This window comes from Oncorhynchus tshawytscha, linkage group LG11, assembly GCF_018296145.1.
Source record: "Oncorhynchus tshawytscha isolate Ot180627B linkage group LG11, Otsh_v2.0, whole genome shotgun sequence".
NCBI classification, from domain to species: Eukaryota; Metazoa; Chordata; class Actinopteri; order Salmoniformes; family Salmonidae; genus Oncorhynchus; species Oncorhynchus tshawytscha.
The window spans coordinates 3,302,394-3,318,239 of NC_056439.1; the positions used below are offsets into that span (position 1 = coordinate 3,302,394).

The following is a 15,846-nucleotide window of genomic DNA, read 5'->3' on the forward strand; positions in this document are numbered from 1 at the left end:
AACATCTTTTTTTCTCTAATCTGTGATGGCGGACAGGGCCTCCAACACATCTGGGAAATATCTAGCACGGGTGATCATCCTACATTTTTCTGCAATACTCAGTCCATCACTAGTCCTTCTTATAGAAACACACTAACATACTGTAGTCTATATGGGCCCCTTGAGGTCCTATTGTACACATACTGTAGTCTATATGGGCACCTTGAGGTCCTATGGTACACATACTGTAGTCTATATGGGCAACTTGAGGTCCTATGGGAAACATACTGTAGTCTATACGGGCCCCTTGAGGTCCTATGGGAAACATACTGTAGTCTATACGGGCCCCTTGAGGTCCTATGGTACACATACTGTAGTCTATATGGGCACCTTGAGGTCCTATTGTACACATACTGTAGTCTATATGGGCACCTTGAGGTCCTATTGTACACATACTGTAGTCTATATGGGCACCTTGAGGTCCTATGGTACACATACTGTAGTCTATATGGGCAACTTGAGGTCCTATGGGAAACATACTGTAGTCTATACGGGCCCCTTGAGGTCCTATGGGAAACATACTGTAGTCTATACGGGCCCCTTGAGGTCCTATGATAAACATACTGTAGTCTATATGGGCACCTTGAGGTCCTATGGTACACATACTGTAGTCTAGACAGGCCCCTTGAGGTCCTGTGGTAAACATACTGTAGTCTATATGGGCCCCTTGAGGTCCTATTGTACACATACTGTAGTCTATATGGGCACCTTGAGGTCCTATGGTACACATACTGTAGTCTATATGGGCAACTTGAGGTCCTATGGGAAACATACTGTAGTCTATACGGGCCCCTTGAGGTCCTATGGGAAACATACTGTAGTCTATACGGGCCCCTTGAGGTCCTATGATAAACATACTGTAGTCTATATGGGCACCTTGAGGTCCTATGGTACACATACTGTAGTCTATATGGGCACCTTGAGGTCCTATGGGAAACATACTGTAGTCTATACGGGCATCTTGAGGTCCTATGGGAAACATACTGTAGTCTATATGGGCCCCTTGAGGTCCTATTGTACACATACTGTAGTCTATATGGGCACCTTGAGGTCCTATGGTAAACATACTGTAGTCTATATGGGCCCCTTGAGGTCCTATTGTACACATACTGTAGTCTATATGGGCAACTTGAGGTCCTATGGTACACATACTGTAGTCTATATGGGCACCTTGAGGTCCTATGGTACACATACTGTAGTCTATATGGGCCCCTTGAGGTCCTATTGTACACATACTGTAGTCTATATGGGCACCTTGAGGTCCTATGGTACACATACTGTAGTCTATATGGGCAACTTGAGGTCCTATGGGAAACATACTGTAGTCTATACGGGCCCCTTGAGGTCCTATGGGAAACATACTGTAGTCTATACGGGCCCCTTGAGGTCCTATGATAAACATACTGTAGTCTATATGGGCACCTTGAGGTCCTATGGTACACATACTGTAGTCTATATGGGCACCTTGAGGTCCTATGGGAAACATACTGTAGTCTATACGGGCATCTTGAGGTCCTATGGGAAACATACTGTAGTCTATATGGGCCCCTTGAGGTCCTATTGTACACATACTGTAGTCTATATGGGCACCTTGAGGTCCTATGGTAAACATACTGTAGTCTATATGGGCCCCTTGAGGTCCTATTGTACACATACTGTAGTCTATATGGGCAACTTGAGGTCCTATGGTACACATACTGTAGTCTATATGGGCACCTTGAGGTCCTATGGTACACATACTGTAGTCTATATGGGCACCTTGAGGTCCTATGGTAAACATACTGTAGTCTATATGGGCCCCTTGAGGTCCTATGGTAAACATACTGTAGTCTATATTGGCACCTTGAGGTCCTATGGTAAACATACTGTAGTCTATATGGGCACCTTGAGGTTCTATTGTATACTTGTCTGACATGACATTGACACAGTCTCCACTTTTGTTTAAAATGTTCTTCCAGAAATCCCATGTAACTCGTCTAGTCTACTAGTCTACCACGTGACACTAGTCTACCACGTGACTCTAGTCTACCACGTGACACTAGTCTACCACGTGAATCTAGTCTACCACGTGACTCTACTCTACCACGTGACTCTATTCTACCACGTGACTCTATTCTACCACGTGACTCTGTGACTCTAGTCTACCACGTGACTCTAGTCTACCACGTGACTCTATTCTACCACGTGACTCTATTCTACCACGTGACTCTAGTCTACCACGTGACTCTGTGACTCTAGTCTACCACGTGACTCTGTGACTCTAGTCTACCACGTGACTCTAGTCTACCACGTGACTCTAGTCTGCCACGTGACTCTAGTCGGCCATGTGACTCTGTGACTTTATTCTACCACGTGACTCTAGTCTACCACGTGACTCTATTCTACCACGTGACTCTAGTCTACCACGTGACTCTAGTCTAGCCTGTGACTCTAGTCTACCACGTGACTCTAGTCTACCACGTGACTGTGACTCTAGTGTACCCCGTGACTCTAGTCTACCACGTGACTCTGTGACTCTAGTGTACCCCGTGACTCTAGTCTACCACGTGACTGTGACTCTAGTCTACCCCGTGACTCTAGTCTACCACGTGACTCTGTGACTCTAGTCTACCACGTGACTCTGTGACTCTAGTCTACCACGTGACTGTGACTCTAGTCAACCACTTGAGTCTAGTCTACCACATGACTCTTTGACTCTAGTCTACCACGTGACTGTGACTCTAGTGTACCACGTGACTCTTGTCTACCACGCGACTCTAGTCTACCATATGACTCTGTGACTCTAGTCTACCACGTGACTCTGTGACTATAGTCTACCACGTGACTCTAGTTTACCATGTGACCATGTCACTCTAGTATACCACGTGACTCTAGTTTACCATGTGACCATGTCACTCTAGTCTACCACATGACTCTATGACTCTAGTCTACCACGTGACTCTAGTTTACCATGTGACCATGTCACTCTAGTCCACCACATGACTCTGTGAATCTAGTCTACCACGTGACTCTGTGACTCTAGTCTACCCCGTGACTCTAGTCTACCATGTGACTCTGTGACTCTTGTCTACCACGTGACTGTGACTCTAGTCAACCACTTGAGTCTAGTCTACCACATGACTCTTTGACTCTAGTCTACCACGCGACTCTAGTCTACCATATGACTCTGTGACTCTAGTCTACCACGTGACTCTGTGACTATAGTCTACCACGTGACTCTAGTTTACCATGTGACCATGTCACTCTAGTCTACCACGTGACTCTGTGAATCTAGTCTACCACGTGACTCTGTGAATCAAGTCTACCACGTGACTCTAGTCTACCACGTGACTCTAGTTTACCATGTGACCATGACTCTAGTATACCACGTGACTCGAGTCTAACACGTGACTCTAGTCTACCACGTGACTCTGTGACTCTAGTCTACCACATGACTCTAGTCTACCACATGACTCTTTGACGCTAGACTACCTCGCGACTCTAGTCTACCATATGACTCTGTGACTCTAGTCAACCACGTGACTCTAGTTTACCATGTGACCATGTCACTCTATAGTCTACCACGTGACTCTGTGAATCTAGTCTACAACGTGACTCTGTGAATCTAGTCTACCACATGACTCTATGACTCTAGTCTACCACGTGACTCTAGTTTACCATGGGACCATGACTCTAGTATACCACGTGACTCTAGTCTACCACGTGACTCTGTGACTCTAGTCTACCACGTGACTGTGACTCTAGTCTACCACGTGACTCTAGTCTACCACATGACTCTGTGACTCTAGTCTACCACGTGACTCTGTGACTCTAGTCTACCCCGTGACTCTGTGACTCTAGTCTACCACGTGATTCTGTGACTCTAGTCTACCATATGACTCTGTGACTCTAGTCTACCACGTGACTCTGTGAATCTAGTCTACCACGTGACTCTATGACTCTAGTCTACCACGTGACTCTAGTTTACCATGTGACCATGTCACTCTAGTCCACCACGTGACTCTGTGAATCTAGTCTACCACGTGACTCTATGACTCTAGTCTATCACGTGACTCTGTGAATCTAGTCTACCACGTGACTCTAGTCTACCACGTGACTCTAGTTTACCATGTGACCATGACTCTAGTATACCACGTGACTCGAGTCTAACACGTGACTCTAGTCTACCACGTGACTCTGTGACTCTAGTCTACCACATGACTCTAGTCTACCACATGACTCTTTGACACTAGACTACCTCGCGACTCTAGTCTACCATATGACTCTGTGACTCTAGTCTACCCCGTGATTCTGTGACTCTAGTCTACCATATGACTCTGTGACTCTAGTCTACCATGTGACTCTGTGACTCTAGTCTACCATATGACTCTGTGACTCTAGTCTACCACGTGACTCTGTGACTCTAGTCTACCACGTGACTCTGTGAATCTAGTCTACCACGTGACTCTATGACTCTAGTCTACCACGTGACTCTAGTTTACCATGTGACCATGTCACTCTAGTCCACCACGTGACTCTGTGAATCTAGTCTACCACGTGACTCTATGACTCTAGTCTACCACGTGACTCTATGACTCTAGTCTACCACGTGACTCTAGTTTACCATGTGACCATGTCACTCTAGTATACCACGTGACTCTGTGAATCTAGTCTACCACGTGACTCTAGTTTACCATGTGACCATGTCACTCTAGTCTACCACGTGACTCTGTGACTCTAGTCTACCACGTGACTCTGTGAATCTAGTCTACCACGTGACTCTATGACTCTAGTCTACCACGTGACTCTAGTTTACCATGTGACCATGTCACTCTAGTCCACCACGTGACTCTGTGAATCTAGTCTACCACGTGACTCTATGAGTCTAGTCTACCACGTGACTCTATGACTCTAGTCTACCACGTGACTCTAGTTTACCATGTGACCATGTCACTCTAGTATACCACGTGACTCTGTGAATCTAGTCTACCACGTGACTCTAGTTTACCATGTGACCATGTCACTCTAGTATACCACGTGACTCTGTGAATCTAGTCTACCACGTGACTCTAGTTTACCATGTGACCATGTCACTCTAGTATACCACGTGACTCTAGTTTACCATGTGACCATGTCACTCTAGTCCACCACGTGACTCTGTGAATCTAGTCTACCACGTGACTCTGTGACTCTAGTCTACCCCGTGACTCTAGTCTACCATGTGACTCTGTGACTCTAGTCTACCACGTGACTCTAGTCTACCACGTGACTGTGACTCTAGTCTACCCCGTGACTCTAGTCTACCACGTGACTCTGTGACTCTAGTCTACCACGTGACTCTGTGACTCTAGTCTACCACGTGACTGTGACTCTAGTCAACCACTTGAGTCTAGTCTACCACATGACTCTTTGACTCTAGTCTACCACGTGACTGTGACTCTAGTGTACCACGTGACTCTAGTCTACCACGCGACTCTAGTCTACCATATGACTCTGTGACTCTAGTCTACCACGTGTCTCTGTGACTATAGTCTACCACGTGACTCTAGTTTACCATGTGACCATGTCACTCTAGTCTACCACGTGACTCTGTGAATCTAGTCTACCACGTGACTCTAGTCTACCACGTGACTCTAGTTTACCATGTGACCATGACTCTAGTATACCACGTGACTCGAGTCTAACACGTGACTCTAGTCTACCACGTGACTCTGTGACTCTAGTCTACCACATGACTCTAGTCTACCACATGACTCTTTGACGCTAGACTACCTCGCGACTCTAGTCTACCATATGACTCTGTGACTCTAGTCAACCACGTGACTCTAGTTTACCATGTGACCATGTCACTCTATAGTCTACCACGTGACTCTGTGAATCTAGTCTACCTCGTGACTCTGTGAATCTAGTCTACCACATGACTCTATGACTCTAGTCTACCACGTGACTCTAGTTTACCATGGGACCATGACTCTAGTATACCACGTGACTCTAGTCTACCACGTGACTCTGTGACTCTAGTCTACCACGTGACTCTGTGACTCTAGTCTACCCCGTGACTCTGTGACTCTAGTCTACCACGTGATTCTGTGACTCTAGTCTACCACGTGACTCTGTGACTCTAGTCTACCACGTGACTCTGTGACTATAGTCTACCACGTGACTCTAGTTTACCATGTGACAATGTCACTCTAGTCTACCACGTGACTCTGTGAATCTAGTCTACCACGTGACTCTAGTCTACCACGTGACTCTAGTTTACCATGTGACCATGACTCTAGTATACCACGTGACTCGAGTCTAACACGTGACTCTAGTCTACCACATGACTCTTTGACGCTAGACTACCTCGCGACTCTAGTCTACCATATGACTCTGTGACTCTAGTCAACCACGTGACTCTAGTTTACCATGTGACCATGTCACTCTATAGTCTACCACGTGACTCTGTGAATCTAGTCTACCACGTGACTCTGTGAATCTAGTCTACCACATGACTCTATGACTCTAGTCTACCACGTGACTCTAGTTTACCATGGGGCCATGACTCTAGTATACCACGTGACTCTAGTCTACCACGTGACTCTGTGACTCTAGTCTACCACGTGACTCTGTGACTCTAGTCTACCCCGTGACTCTGTGACTCTAGTCTACCACGTGATTCTGTGACTCTAGTCTACCATATGACTCTGTGACTCTAGTCTACCATGTGACTCTGTGACTCTAGTCTACCATATGACTCTGTGACTCTAGTCTACCACGTGACTCTGTGACTCTAGTCTACCACGTGACTCTGTGAATCTAGTCTACCACGTGACTCTATGACTCTAGTCTACCACGTGACTCTAGTTTACCATGTGACCATGTCACTCTAGTCCACCACGTGACTCTGTGAATCTAGTCTACCACGTGACTCTATGACTCTAGTCTACCACGTGACTCTATGACTCTAGTCTACCACGTGACTCTAGTTTACCATGTGACCATGTCACTCTAGTATACCACGTGACTCTGTGAATCTAGTCTACCACGTGACTCTAGTTTACCATATGACTCTGTGACTCTAGTCTACCACGTGACTCTGTGACTCTAGTCTACCACGTGACTCTGTGAATCTAGTCTACCACGTGACTCTATGACTCTAGTCTACCACGTGACTCTAGTTTACCATGTGACCATGTCACTCTAGTCCACCACGTGACTCTGTGAATCTAGTCTACCACGTGACTCTATGAGTCTAGTCTACCACGTGACTCTATGACTCTAGTCTACCACGTGACTCTAGTTTACCATGTGACCATGTCACTCTAGTATACCACGTGACTCTGTGAATCTAGTCTACCACGTGACTCTAGTTTACCATGTGACCATGTCACTCTAGTCTACCACATGACTCTTTGACGCTAGACTACCTCGCGACTCTAGTCTACCATATGACTCTTTGACTCTAGTCAACCACGTGACTCTAGTTTACCATGTGACCATGTCACTCTATAGTCTACCACGTGACTCTGTGAATCTAGTCTACCACGTGACTCTGTGAATCTAGTCTACCACATGACTCTATGACTCTAGTCTACCACGTGACTCTAGTTTACCATGGGACCATGACTCTAGTATACCACGTGACTCTAGTCTACCACGTGACTGTGACTCTAGTCTACCACGTGACTCTAGTCTACCACATGACTCTGTGACTCTAGTCTACCACGTGACTCTGTGACTCTAGTCTACCCCGTGACTCTGTGACTCTAGTCTACCACGTGTTTCTGTGACTCTAGTCTACCATATGACTCTGTGACTCTAGTCTACCATGTGACTCTGTGACTCTAGTCTACCATATGACTCTGTGACTCTAGTCTACCACGTGACTCTGTGACTCTAGTCTACCACGTGACTCTGTGAATCTAGTCTACCACGTGACTCTATGACTCTAGTCTACCACGTGACTCTAGTTTACCATGTGACCATGTCACTCTAGTCCACCACGTGACTCTGTGAATCTAGTCTACCACGTGACTCTATGACTCTAGTCTACCACGTGACTCTATGACTCTAGTCTACCACGTGACTCTAGTTTACCATGTGACCATGTCACTCTAGTATACCACGTGACTCTGTGAATCTAGTCTACCACGTGACTCTAGTTTACCATGTGACCATGTCACTCTAGTATACCACGTGACTCTAGTTTACCATGTGACCATGTCACTCTAGTCTACCACATGACTCTATGACTCTAGTCTACCACGTGACTCTGTGAATCTAGTCTACCACGTGACTCTATGACTCTTGTCTACCACGTGACTCTAGTCTACCATGTGATCATGTACCATACCACTGTCGCCGCTTTAATAAACAAGGGCAAAACTAGAAGGAAAAAACAGTCAACCACTCTAGATGATTAGTCATCGTCCTGTCAAGAATGTTGCTCACATAATCCACAGCCCTAAATGTTACTCACAGGACAGGCGGATCTCAGAGGACACACACACTTAGATCTCAACATGGTACCCAATACCCCCTTAACCACAACTCCATACATACCACTGCTATCGTTCTGAGCGCCTTCCTATGTATGTGTCCCAGTGAGGACCACGGCTCATGGCTGTGGGCACAGCAGCACATACGGGTTTAGTGGAGCACGGGTAATCTGTGGTATAAAGAGGAAGAACCACCGGACACAGTGGAACCACCAGACACAGTGGAACTCTCTCCTGGGAAGCCTCCTATGTCACCGCATCACTGACCTTGATGACTGACTGGAAGGCACAGCACTCACAGATTGAACTGCTGACCTGAACTAACAACACTTAACTTAAGGAAAGAAGTCAAAGAGCAAATCAATTCTAACTAGGGCCAAGAGTTTTTCCAGGTCAGGTCACACAGTCAGGGAAAACGTGTGCCCTATCATAACAAACAAGCCAACCATACTTTCATGGTTGTAAGCTAGGGCACATGTTGCTAGAAATGGTCGATTCCAGAACTCAATTGATGATGCAAACCTCAACTTATGTAGCATGATATCATATATACTGAGTGTACAAAATATAAGGAATGGCTTCCTATAATTGAGTTTCACCCCCTTTTGACCTCAGAACAGCCTCAATACATCGGGGCATTGACTCTACAAGGTATCGAAAGCGTTCCACAGGGATGCTGGCCCATGTTGACTCCAATGCTTCCCACAGTTGTGTCAAGTTGGCTGGATGTCTTTTGGGTGGTGGCTCATTCCTCGCACACATGTAAACTGTTGAGCGTGAAAAACCCAGCAGCGTTGCAGTTCTCGACACACTCAAACCGGTGCGCCTGTCACCTACTACCATACCCCGTTCAAAGGCACTTAAATCTTTTGTCTTGCCCATTCACCCTCTGAATGGCACACATACACAATCCATGTCTCAAGGCAAAAGAAAATCCTTCTTTAACCTGTCTCCTCCCCTTCATCTACACTGATTGGTGGATTTAACAAGTGACATCAATAAGGGATCATAGATTTCACCTGGATTCACCTGGTCAGTCTACGTGATGGAAACAGTAGGTGTTCTTGATGTTTGTACACTCATTGAGTGTTGTGTCCACGTGGTTGCTGCATGGTGAGTGTTCTTAATAACCTCTAAAAGGTTGGAGGGGGCTCTACTTTGTCCTTGACCACTATAGTCCATAGAAATACATTGAGTAACACATTCAGAAACGGCAAAACAGAAAGTTAAAAAATACATAATAAGGAATAATACATAATAAGGAATTTCGGAGTGTCTGTCCTACAGTATATCTAGAAGATAAGACAGCTCAGGAAATATTGATGTTTTTTGGGGAGAGGCTCAGTGAGGCAGAGTGAACTTAGATTTTATTCCATAATTGACCAACAGAAATGCTTACAAATAACAAAGGCCATCTTAAACTGAGCCTTTCAGCCCCAACATGTCTGCTGCTGTCTCCAGTCCTAGCCCCCCCCAAAATGGGAGCAGAAGCAGCAGCCTAATCAACTGTTGGGGCTGACTGTCCAGCCAATCACACACTTGATTGACTCATTACCCTCAGCTGGGCTCCATTAGCCTCCCAACAGGAAAGGCGCCGGAGAGGCGTAGCAAGAGGGCTCGTCTCCTCCAGAGCCACATGGACACATATTTAACCCCTTTTTTGTTCTTGTCACAAAACAGACTTCCATGAATTTTTCAAAACCTGTACCAGCTTACCTGCAGACGAGTCCCAAATATCATCTTTCCATAAAGCGTTCATATTGGTTTGTAGCCCAAACGGTTCAGATGCTACAGATGTTTTCGTGAGAAGACCGAGATTCGAGATGCCTCATGGTCTGACCAACACCGCTGTCACTCAGGCACCTTCCAGATGCGGAAGGCCGACATAAGTGGATGCGGAGGATTGAGACGCAGTCCACGCTAAAAACGGATTTCTCTAGCTTGAACTGACGGCTTTTGATGGGGATTTTTTTAAAATTATGTTACCTAGATTGATGCAGTGGTCCAACATGAACACAGCCACCATCTTTAATGGGGTCACTATAGCTTGGTACTATAGGATTGACCACTGAGGTTTATTCTCAGATCTGATCTGTCAAACCAACCCTTGTTGGTTGAGATGAGAGGGGAGAGGATGGACACACACACACACACGCACGCGCACGCACACGCACACACACACACACGCACACGCACGCGCACGCGCACGCACACGCACGCGCGCACACACACACACACACACACACACACACACACACACACACACACACACACACACACACACACACACACACACACACACACACACACACACACAGACATACACACACACACACACATACACGCACACACACACACACACATGCCATAGTAAACAAGAAGTGGCAGTGTGTAGCCTCCCCCTTTGTACTCTATGACACAATGTTTCCATCCATCACTGACAGCAGTTCAATCCCCATGTCAAGGCAGCACTGTGCTATCAGAAGTCATGTCACAGTCAGAAAGGCATGTCGCCTGGTCTGCTGCTTGCTGCGAAGGAATCAGAGCCACACAGGGTCAGAGTCCTTTTCAAATCTAATCTAATCAAATCAGACCCAGAAAGGAATACATCAAATCTTTGTATGTCTCCCTTGTAAGTCTCTAACAGAATTCTCCAATCCACTCTCTCCCTGTAGCTCAAACAGACTTAACCCACCCACTCTCGGTCTGTCTCTGAATGAAACCTTTTCCCTGTGATAGGCCATGAGCAACGCCTTGCGGGTCAGGCCTTAGTGCTCTTCAGTAATGTGCCTCTGTATATTTCTCTCTCCCCCCCCCCCTGGAAAATGTTACATCATCTCCCTGTGTGTGTGGAGGAGGACAGATGGTGATGGTGGGAGTAGGGCTGCTGTTGCCCCTGAGGCTCTCTAAACCAGCGGTGACATACGGAGGAGAATGATCCTCCTCTCCTGTCTTTTGCTCTCTCTATTTTTCCCCCTTTCTCTCCAGCATGGCCCCTCTGTCCTTCACTGCACATCCCCTCTTCCCCCCTCCAGCCACACTGGACTGTGAAATCCCTCCATTTTCTCACTCTTTCCATCTCTTGCAGTTCCACGCCATCCCTCTTCAAATATACTGGAGACCTCCACATCGTCCTCTTTCACCATCAGACTTATCACATCACTCCATCAATCCCAAATGATGCCTAATGCTAAGAAATGGAAGGATTTGTGTTCACTTCTGTTTTCTCACTTATCTTCAGTTGACTTCGTCATCATTTGGCACCTTTGTACATCCCACGAAGGGGTACTCATACAAACCCCACATTATAAAAACTAAATCACTCATATGCATGTCACTTCTCATTATAGACTTGCAAAACAGAGTCAAAGCCAGTGAGCCAATTCTAATCCTTTATGGGTCGTAGTAAAAACATTTCCATCTACATCGACACATAAGAAACGTCCCAGAGCCCAAGAACCACTTCAAGCCAATTTGTCTTTTAAATCATCTTTACGTCCAGCTTCACTGACCACATTCCATTTGGGTGTATTGATTATTTCATCTAGTGGGAAAGATAGAGAGATCTCCACTTCTACAACCACCACTGGGTCTGTGGTTCCTAAGGTAGTTCTGTAATTGCTGAATGATTTGTGAGGTGCCTGCTGGTTGGGTATCTATAGAGCAGGAAGTCTCGCAGTGGTGTGTGTGTCCTGCTTGTCTCAGCTCCCTAAGCCAATGACTTATTCAGACCGGGATGGGGAGGCAGGCGACAGGGCTGTGTGTATGTGTGTGTGTGTGTGTGTGTGTGTGTGTGTGTGTGTGTGTGTGTGTGTGTGTGTGTGTGTGTGAGTGAGTGACAAGTGGACGAGTCACTGCAAAGTTAACACTGGCGGACCGACGCAGATGTCCCCTCTTCACATCCGCTGTGTGTGGTGTGTGTGTTTGCGTGCATGCGTGTGATGTGTAGGTGAGAGTGCTCAAAGCCTTGCTCCAGGGGATCCGTTGTCTAGTCCTTTAACTCCATTCCCCATCCAAACCCATCAACTTCAACACCACGTCACAGACACAGGTTAAAATAAAACCTTCCTCTTTAAGGAACAACCTTTCCATCAGGCATGTTCATGATCTCATTCAAATAGTAAACACCCTCTTATAAAATGATATCTTATTCAGGGGGATGTTTATTGTTTCAGTAAAGTACCCTCACTAATAGCTTAATGGTTTTTGTTTAATTCATCCCTTCAGTGGGAGAGGAAGGGAAATGGATTCTTACGTAAGAGATTCTCCCCAGGAGAGAGTGGAGAAGAGGTCTGAGAGATGCTTGGCCCGGGAAACACACTGCGTTATGATGCTTCCTCGTCCACATTATCGGTGTGTGTGCGTGTGCCCGGATGAGTGTGTGTGTGAGAGAGTAAGTGTGTTTGTGTGTGAGACAAAGTGAGAGTGTGTGTACTCCGTCCTGTAGCCTGCTCACTGACACTACCCTGGGAGACACATGCAGGCCCTAATCCTGGGCCTGGGCTGGTAACACACTGGCGCGCTAAACACACACTACCCCATGTTACATACACACACTACCCCATGTTACACACACACACTACCCCATGTTACACACACATACTACCCCATGTTACATACACACTACCCCATGTTACACACACACTACCCCATGTTACACACCCTGTCACGTTGTTTGGCAATGCTACCCTTTGGATTTCCTTGACTTTCAAATATATGTGTTTGACATTGACTGGAATGGAGGCAGTAAATGTATTTATATGAATATATACGTACCATTGTAGTCTCAGCTATGGAGCCAAAGCTGTTGATGAATATGTTGCATGATACATTCACAGGAGGACCTAGACAGAGGAAAATAGCATTAGGAAATATGATATAGCTTCAAAGTAGTTTAAGACAGGTAGGCATAGAAACACATATACAGGGATTATTCAATGTCTTTGAGAAACATGGCTCTTCACTTAAACCCCTCCATGAATATTTAAAACTGTGGTTCCATCAATCCATGCCACGATGGCCTTATACATGATGTAATAGAATAGATCCTGCACAGCCTTGTAGCCCTGAAGGCATTCATATATCTTAATCTACTCCCCATTCTTGATAAATGATCTGTTTTTTTTCCCCTCAAAACAAAACACATGCCAACCTACAGATGTGGGATCTTAATTTGATCAGCTGTTGCAGGAAAACTTTCCCACAATGCAGGAAATGTGAAACTTGTAAGTTCTTCAAATGTGTTTCGTCCCTGCCAAGAAGTTTCCTTTCGTTTGAAAGTTTGTTTCATGAGTTTTTTGTTATTGTTGTAATTCATTCTTTACCGTCAGGTTCCCCCCCATCATATTTTAAATAACTTTCTCCTATGTCACTTTACTCGGACTATGAAAGTCATCAGTCAAAAAGAGGGTGTCTTGTAGGTGCATGTCCGACATCAATTTGTGCGCAATTACAATGATAATTCAATATTACATTTCAGAAAATGCTATATAACAAACTATGGTGTATTGGAATGTTTTGCCTTGTGTTGTAGGTTTTGACACTCTTATGTAGGTGTCCTAACCAGACATAAAATGCAGTATGTGTCATGACAGTGTTATGACAAGTTATGTCGGCTATTATGACATATTATCATGTGGTTATGACCATGTGACAACATGTTATGACGCTGGGTGTCAAGTGAAGTTTTGCCAAAATGTCAGACTTGATTTTCCCTTAAGAAAAATGTATCAACCCCTTCAAAAGTGTCCATGAATTATAAATCCACATAATAATTCACATTTCCTGTTGCTGCAGGATTATTTCCCTGCTGTAGCAAACTGGCTCAGATTAAGATCCTACATCTGTATCATTGACATCTGACAACATAATGTGCTTTTACGACATTAGCAGTCATTTTCATTTCATAATTGCACATTTTTCAATTCAAGATGATTGGCCTGTCTTAAGGACAACTTCTCAAGTCCTTTCACTTTGCATGACTGTACGTGACCAGCATAGAATCTGTGGCCATGCTTTCTACACTACAATAGAAACAGCAATACACTTGGAGCAGCATGTACAGTGATGTCAGTAAGTGGTTAGTGCATGTCAAATCATACATGGCAGGTATGTTTTTTCCTAGGAGTCTAGCTGTCAAGCAGAGCCGGGCGATCCGTATTCCTGTGGCTTTCTGCGTTCTGTGACTCTGTCATCGACAATGATGACACAAGGAGAGATAAGGGAGAGTGTGGGTTTTTCACTTTGCTGTGTGTGTGTGTGTGTGTGTGTGTGTGTGTGTGTGTGTGTTTCTTTCTACCGGTCCAACTGAACGCTCCACTGACCACTCCATCCCATTTCCCCTTCCTGCTCAAATGTGTGGATGGATGTGGCCACATGTGACAACCACAGCTGATAGATCACATACCCTGTGGATGGTCCTATTTTTCAGCTGAATCCCACTTTGATTAGCTAACAAACCCTTCTCTAGACCATGGCCTTATCACAAAATCCAATCATGAACAATTTCTTTACTCATTGTATTGAACATGGCCTACATGATGTCAATCAGGACAGCTCAGAACAGAGTGTGATGGCAAGCTTTCGTGGACGGCCTTCTACTCCTACTTCTTTTTGGGTAGTCACGGCAACTCCAATCTGACTCGTATCCCTGTGTTTGCCAAGATAAAAAGTGACAAACAGAAACCAAACGTGTCTTTTACTTCCAGACAGACCATTCTGCTAACTCCCATTCCAATGCCAGGCCTCTGCCATGAGGGACAGGGCCAGGGCTGGAGGCAATCGGTCCCTGGGCCTGGCCAGCAGTATGGTAAACACTAGAACCGATGGGACCTCTTGGCTAAACGGGAGAGTAAACACCGTCTGTTCTGACTCCATTTTAGGAACTGTTCACTGTGGCCTCAGTCAGCAGCTAACGGCCACCTGACGTTGTGATGTTGGATGTTACTTGTAAGACGGTACATAACGAAAGGATTTTGGGGGTGATATGGGAACTTTATTCTGGAAAGTATTATCGTGGATATTCATGAAAATACGTCCCATCAGTCGATGAACCGAGGATGAACTGACTTGCTCATTGGGTAAAGAGGAAAGTTACATTTTATGTTTGGCCTGAATTGAACCTGTAACTGCCAGTCCTACCTTTGGCCAGAAACAAACTGTAGGCCCATACTGTACCTTTAAAGTTGGGTCTAATCCTGGCATCGTAGCCAGAGGTTCTCCCCATGAGTTTGTCCAAGAAGTCGGAGGGTGACGGAGGATGCACTGCTCTCCCCCGAGGACTCTCTGGCTCTTTAGACGCCACCAGACTAAAGAGAGAGAGAGAGAGAGAGAGAGAGAGAGAGAG

The 15,846-nt window shown here is 45.6% G+C and overlaps 1 protein-coding gene across 1 annotated transcript in view; it reads right to left on the reverse strand.

Annotated features, from left to right (window-relative positions):
- LOC112261314 (glycine receptor subunit alpha-3-like) overlaps positions 1-15,846 on the reverse strand; it is a 116,648-nt gene that overhangs the window by 41,073 nt on the left and 59,729 nt on the right. The window contains exons 2-3 of the mRNA XM_042329695.1: positions 15,678-15,808; positions 13,278-13,345 (exon numbers count right to left, since the gene is read on the reverse strand). Of these exons, the coding sequence (XP_042185629.1) occupies positions 13,278-13,345; positions 15,678-15,808 (199 nt within the window). The remainder of the gene's footprint in view (positions 1-13,277; positions 13,346-15,677; positions 15,809-15,846) is intronic.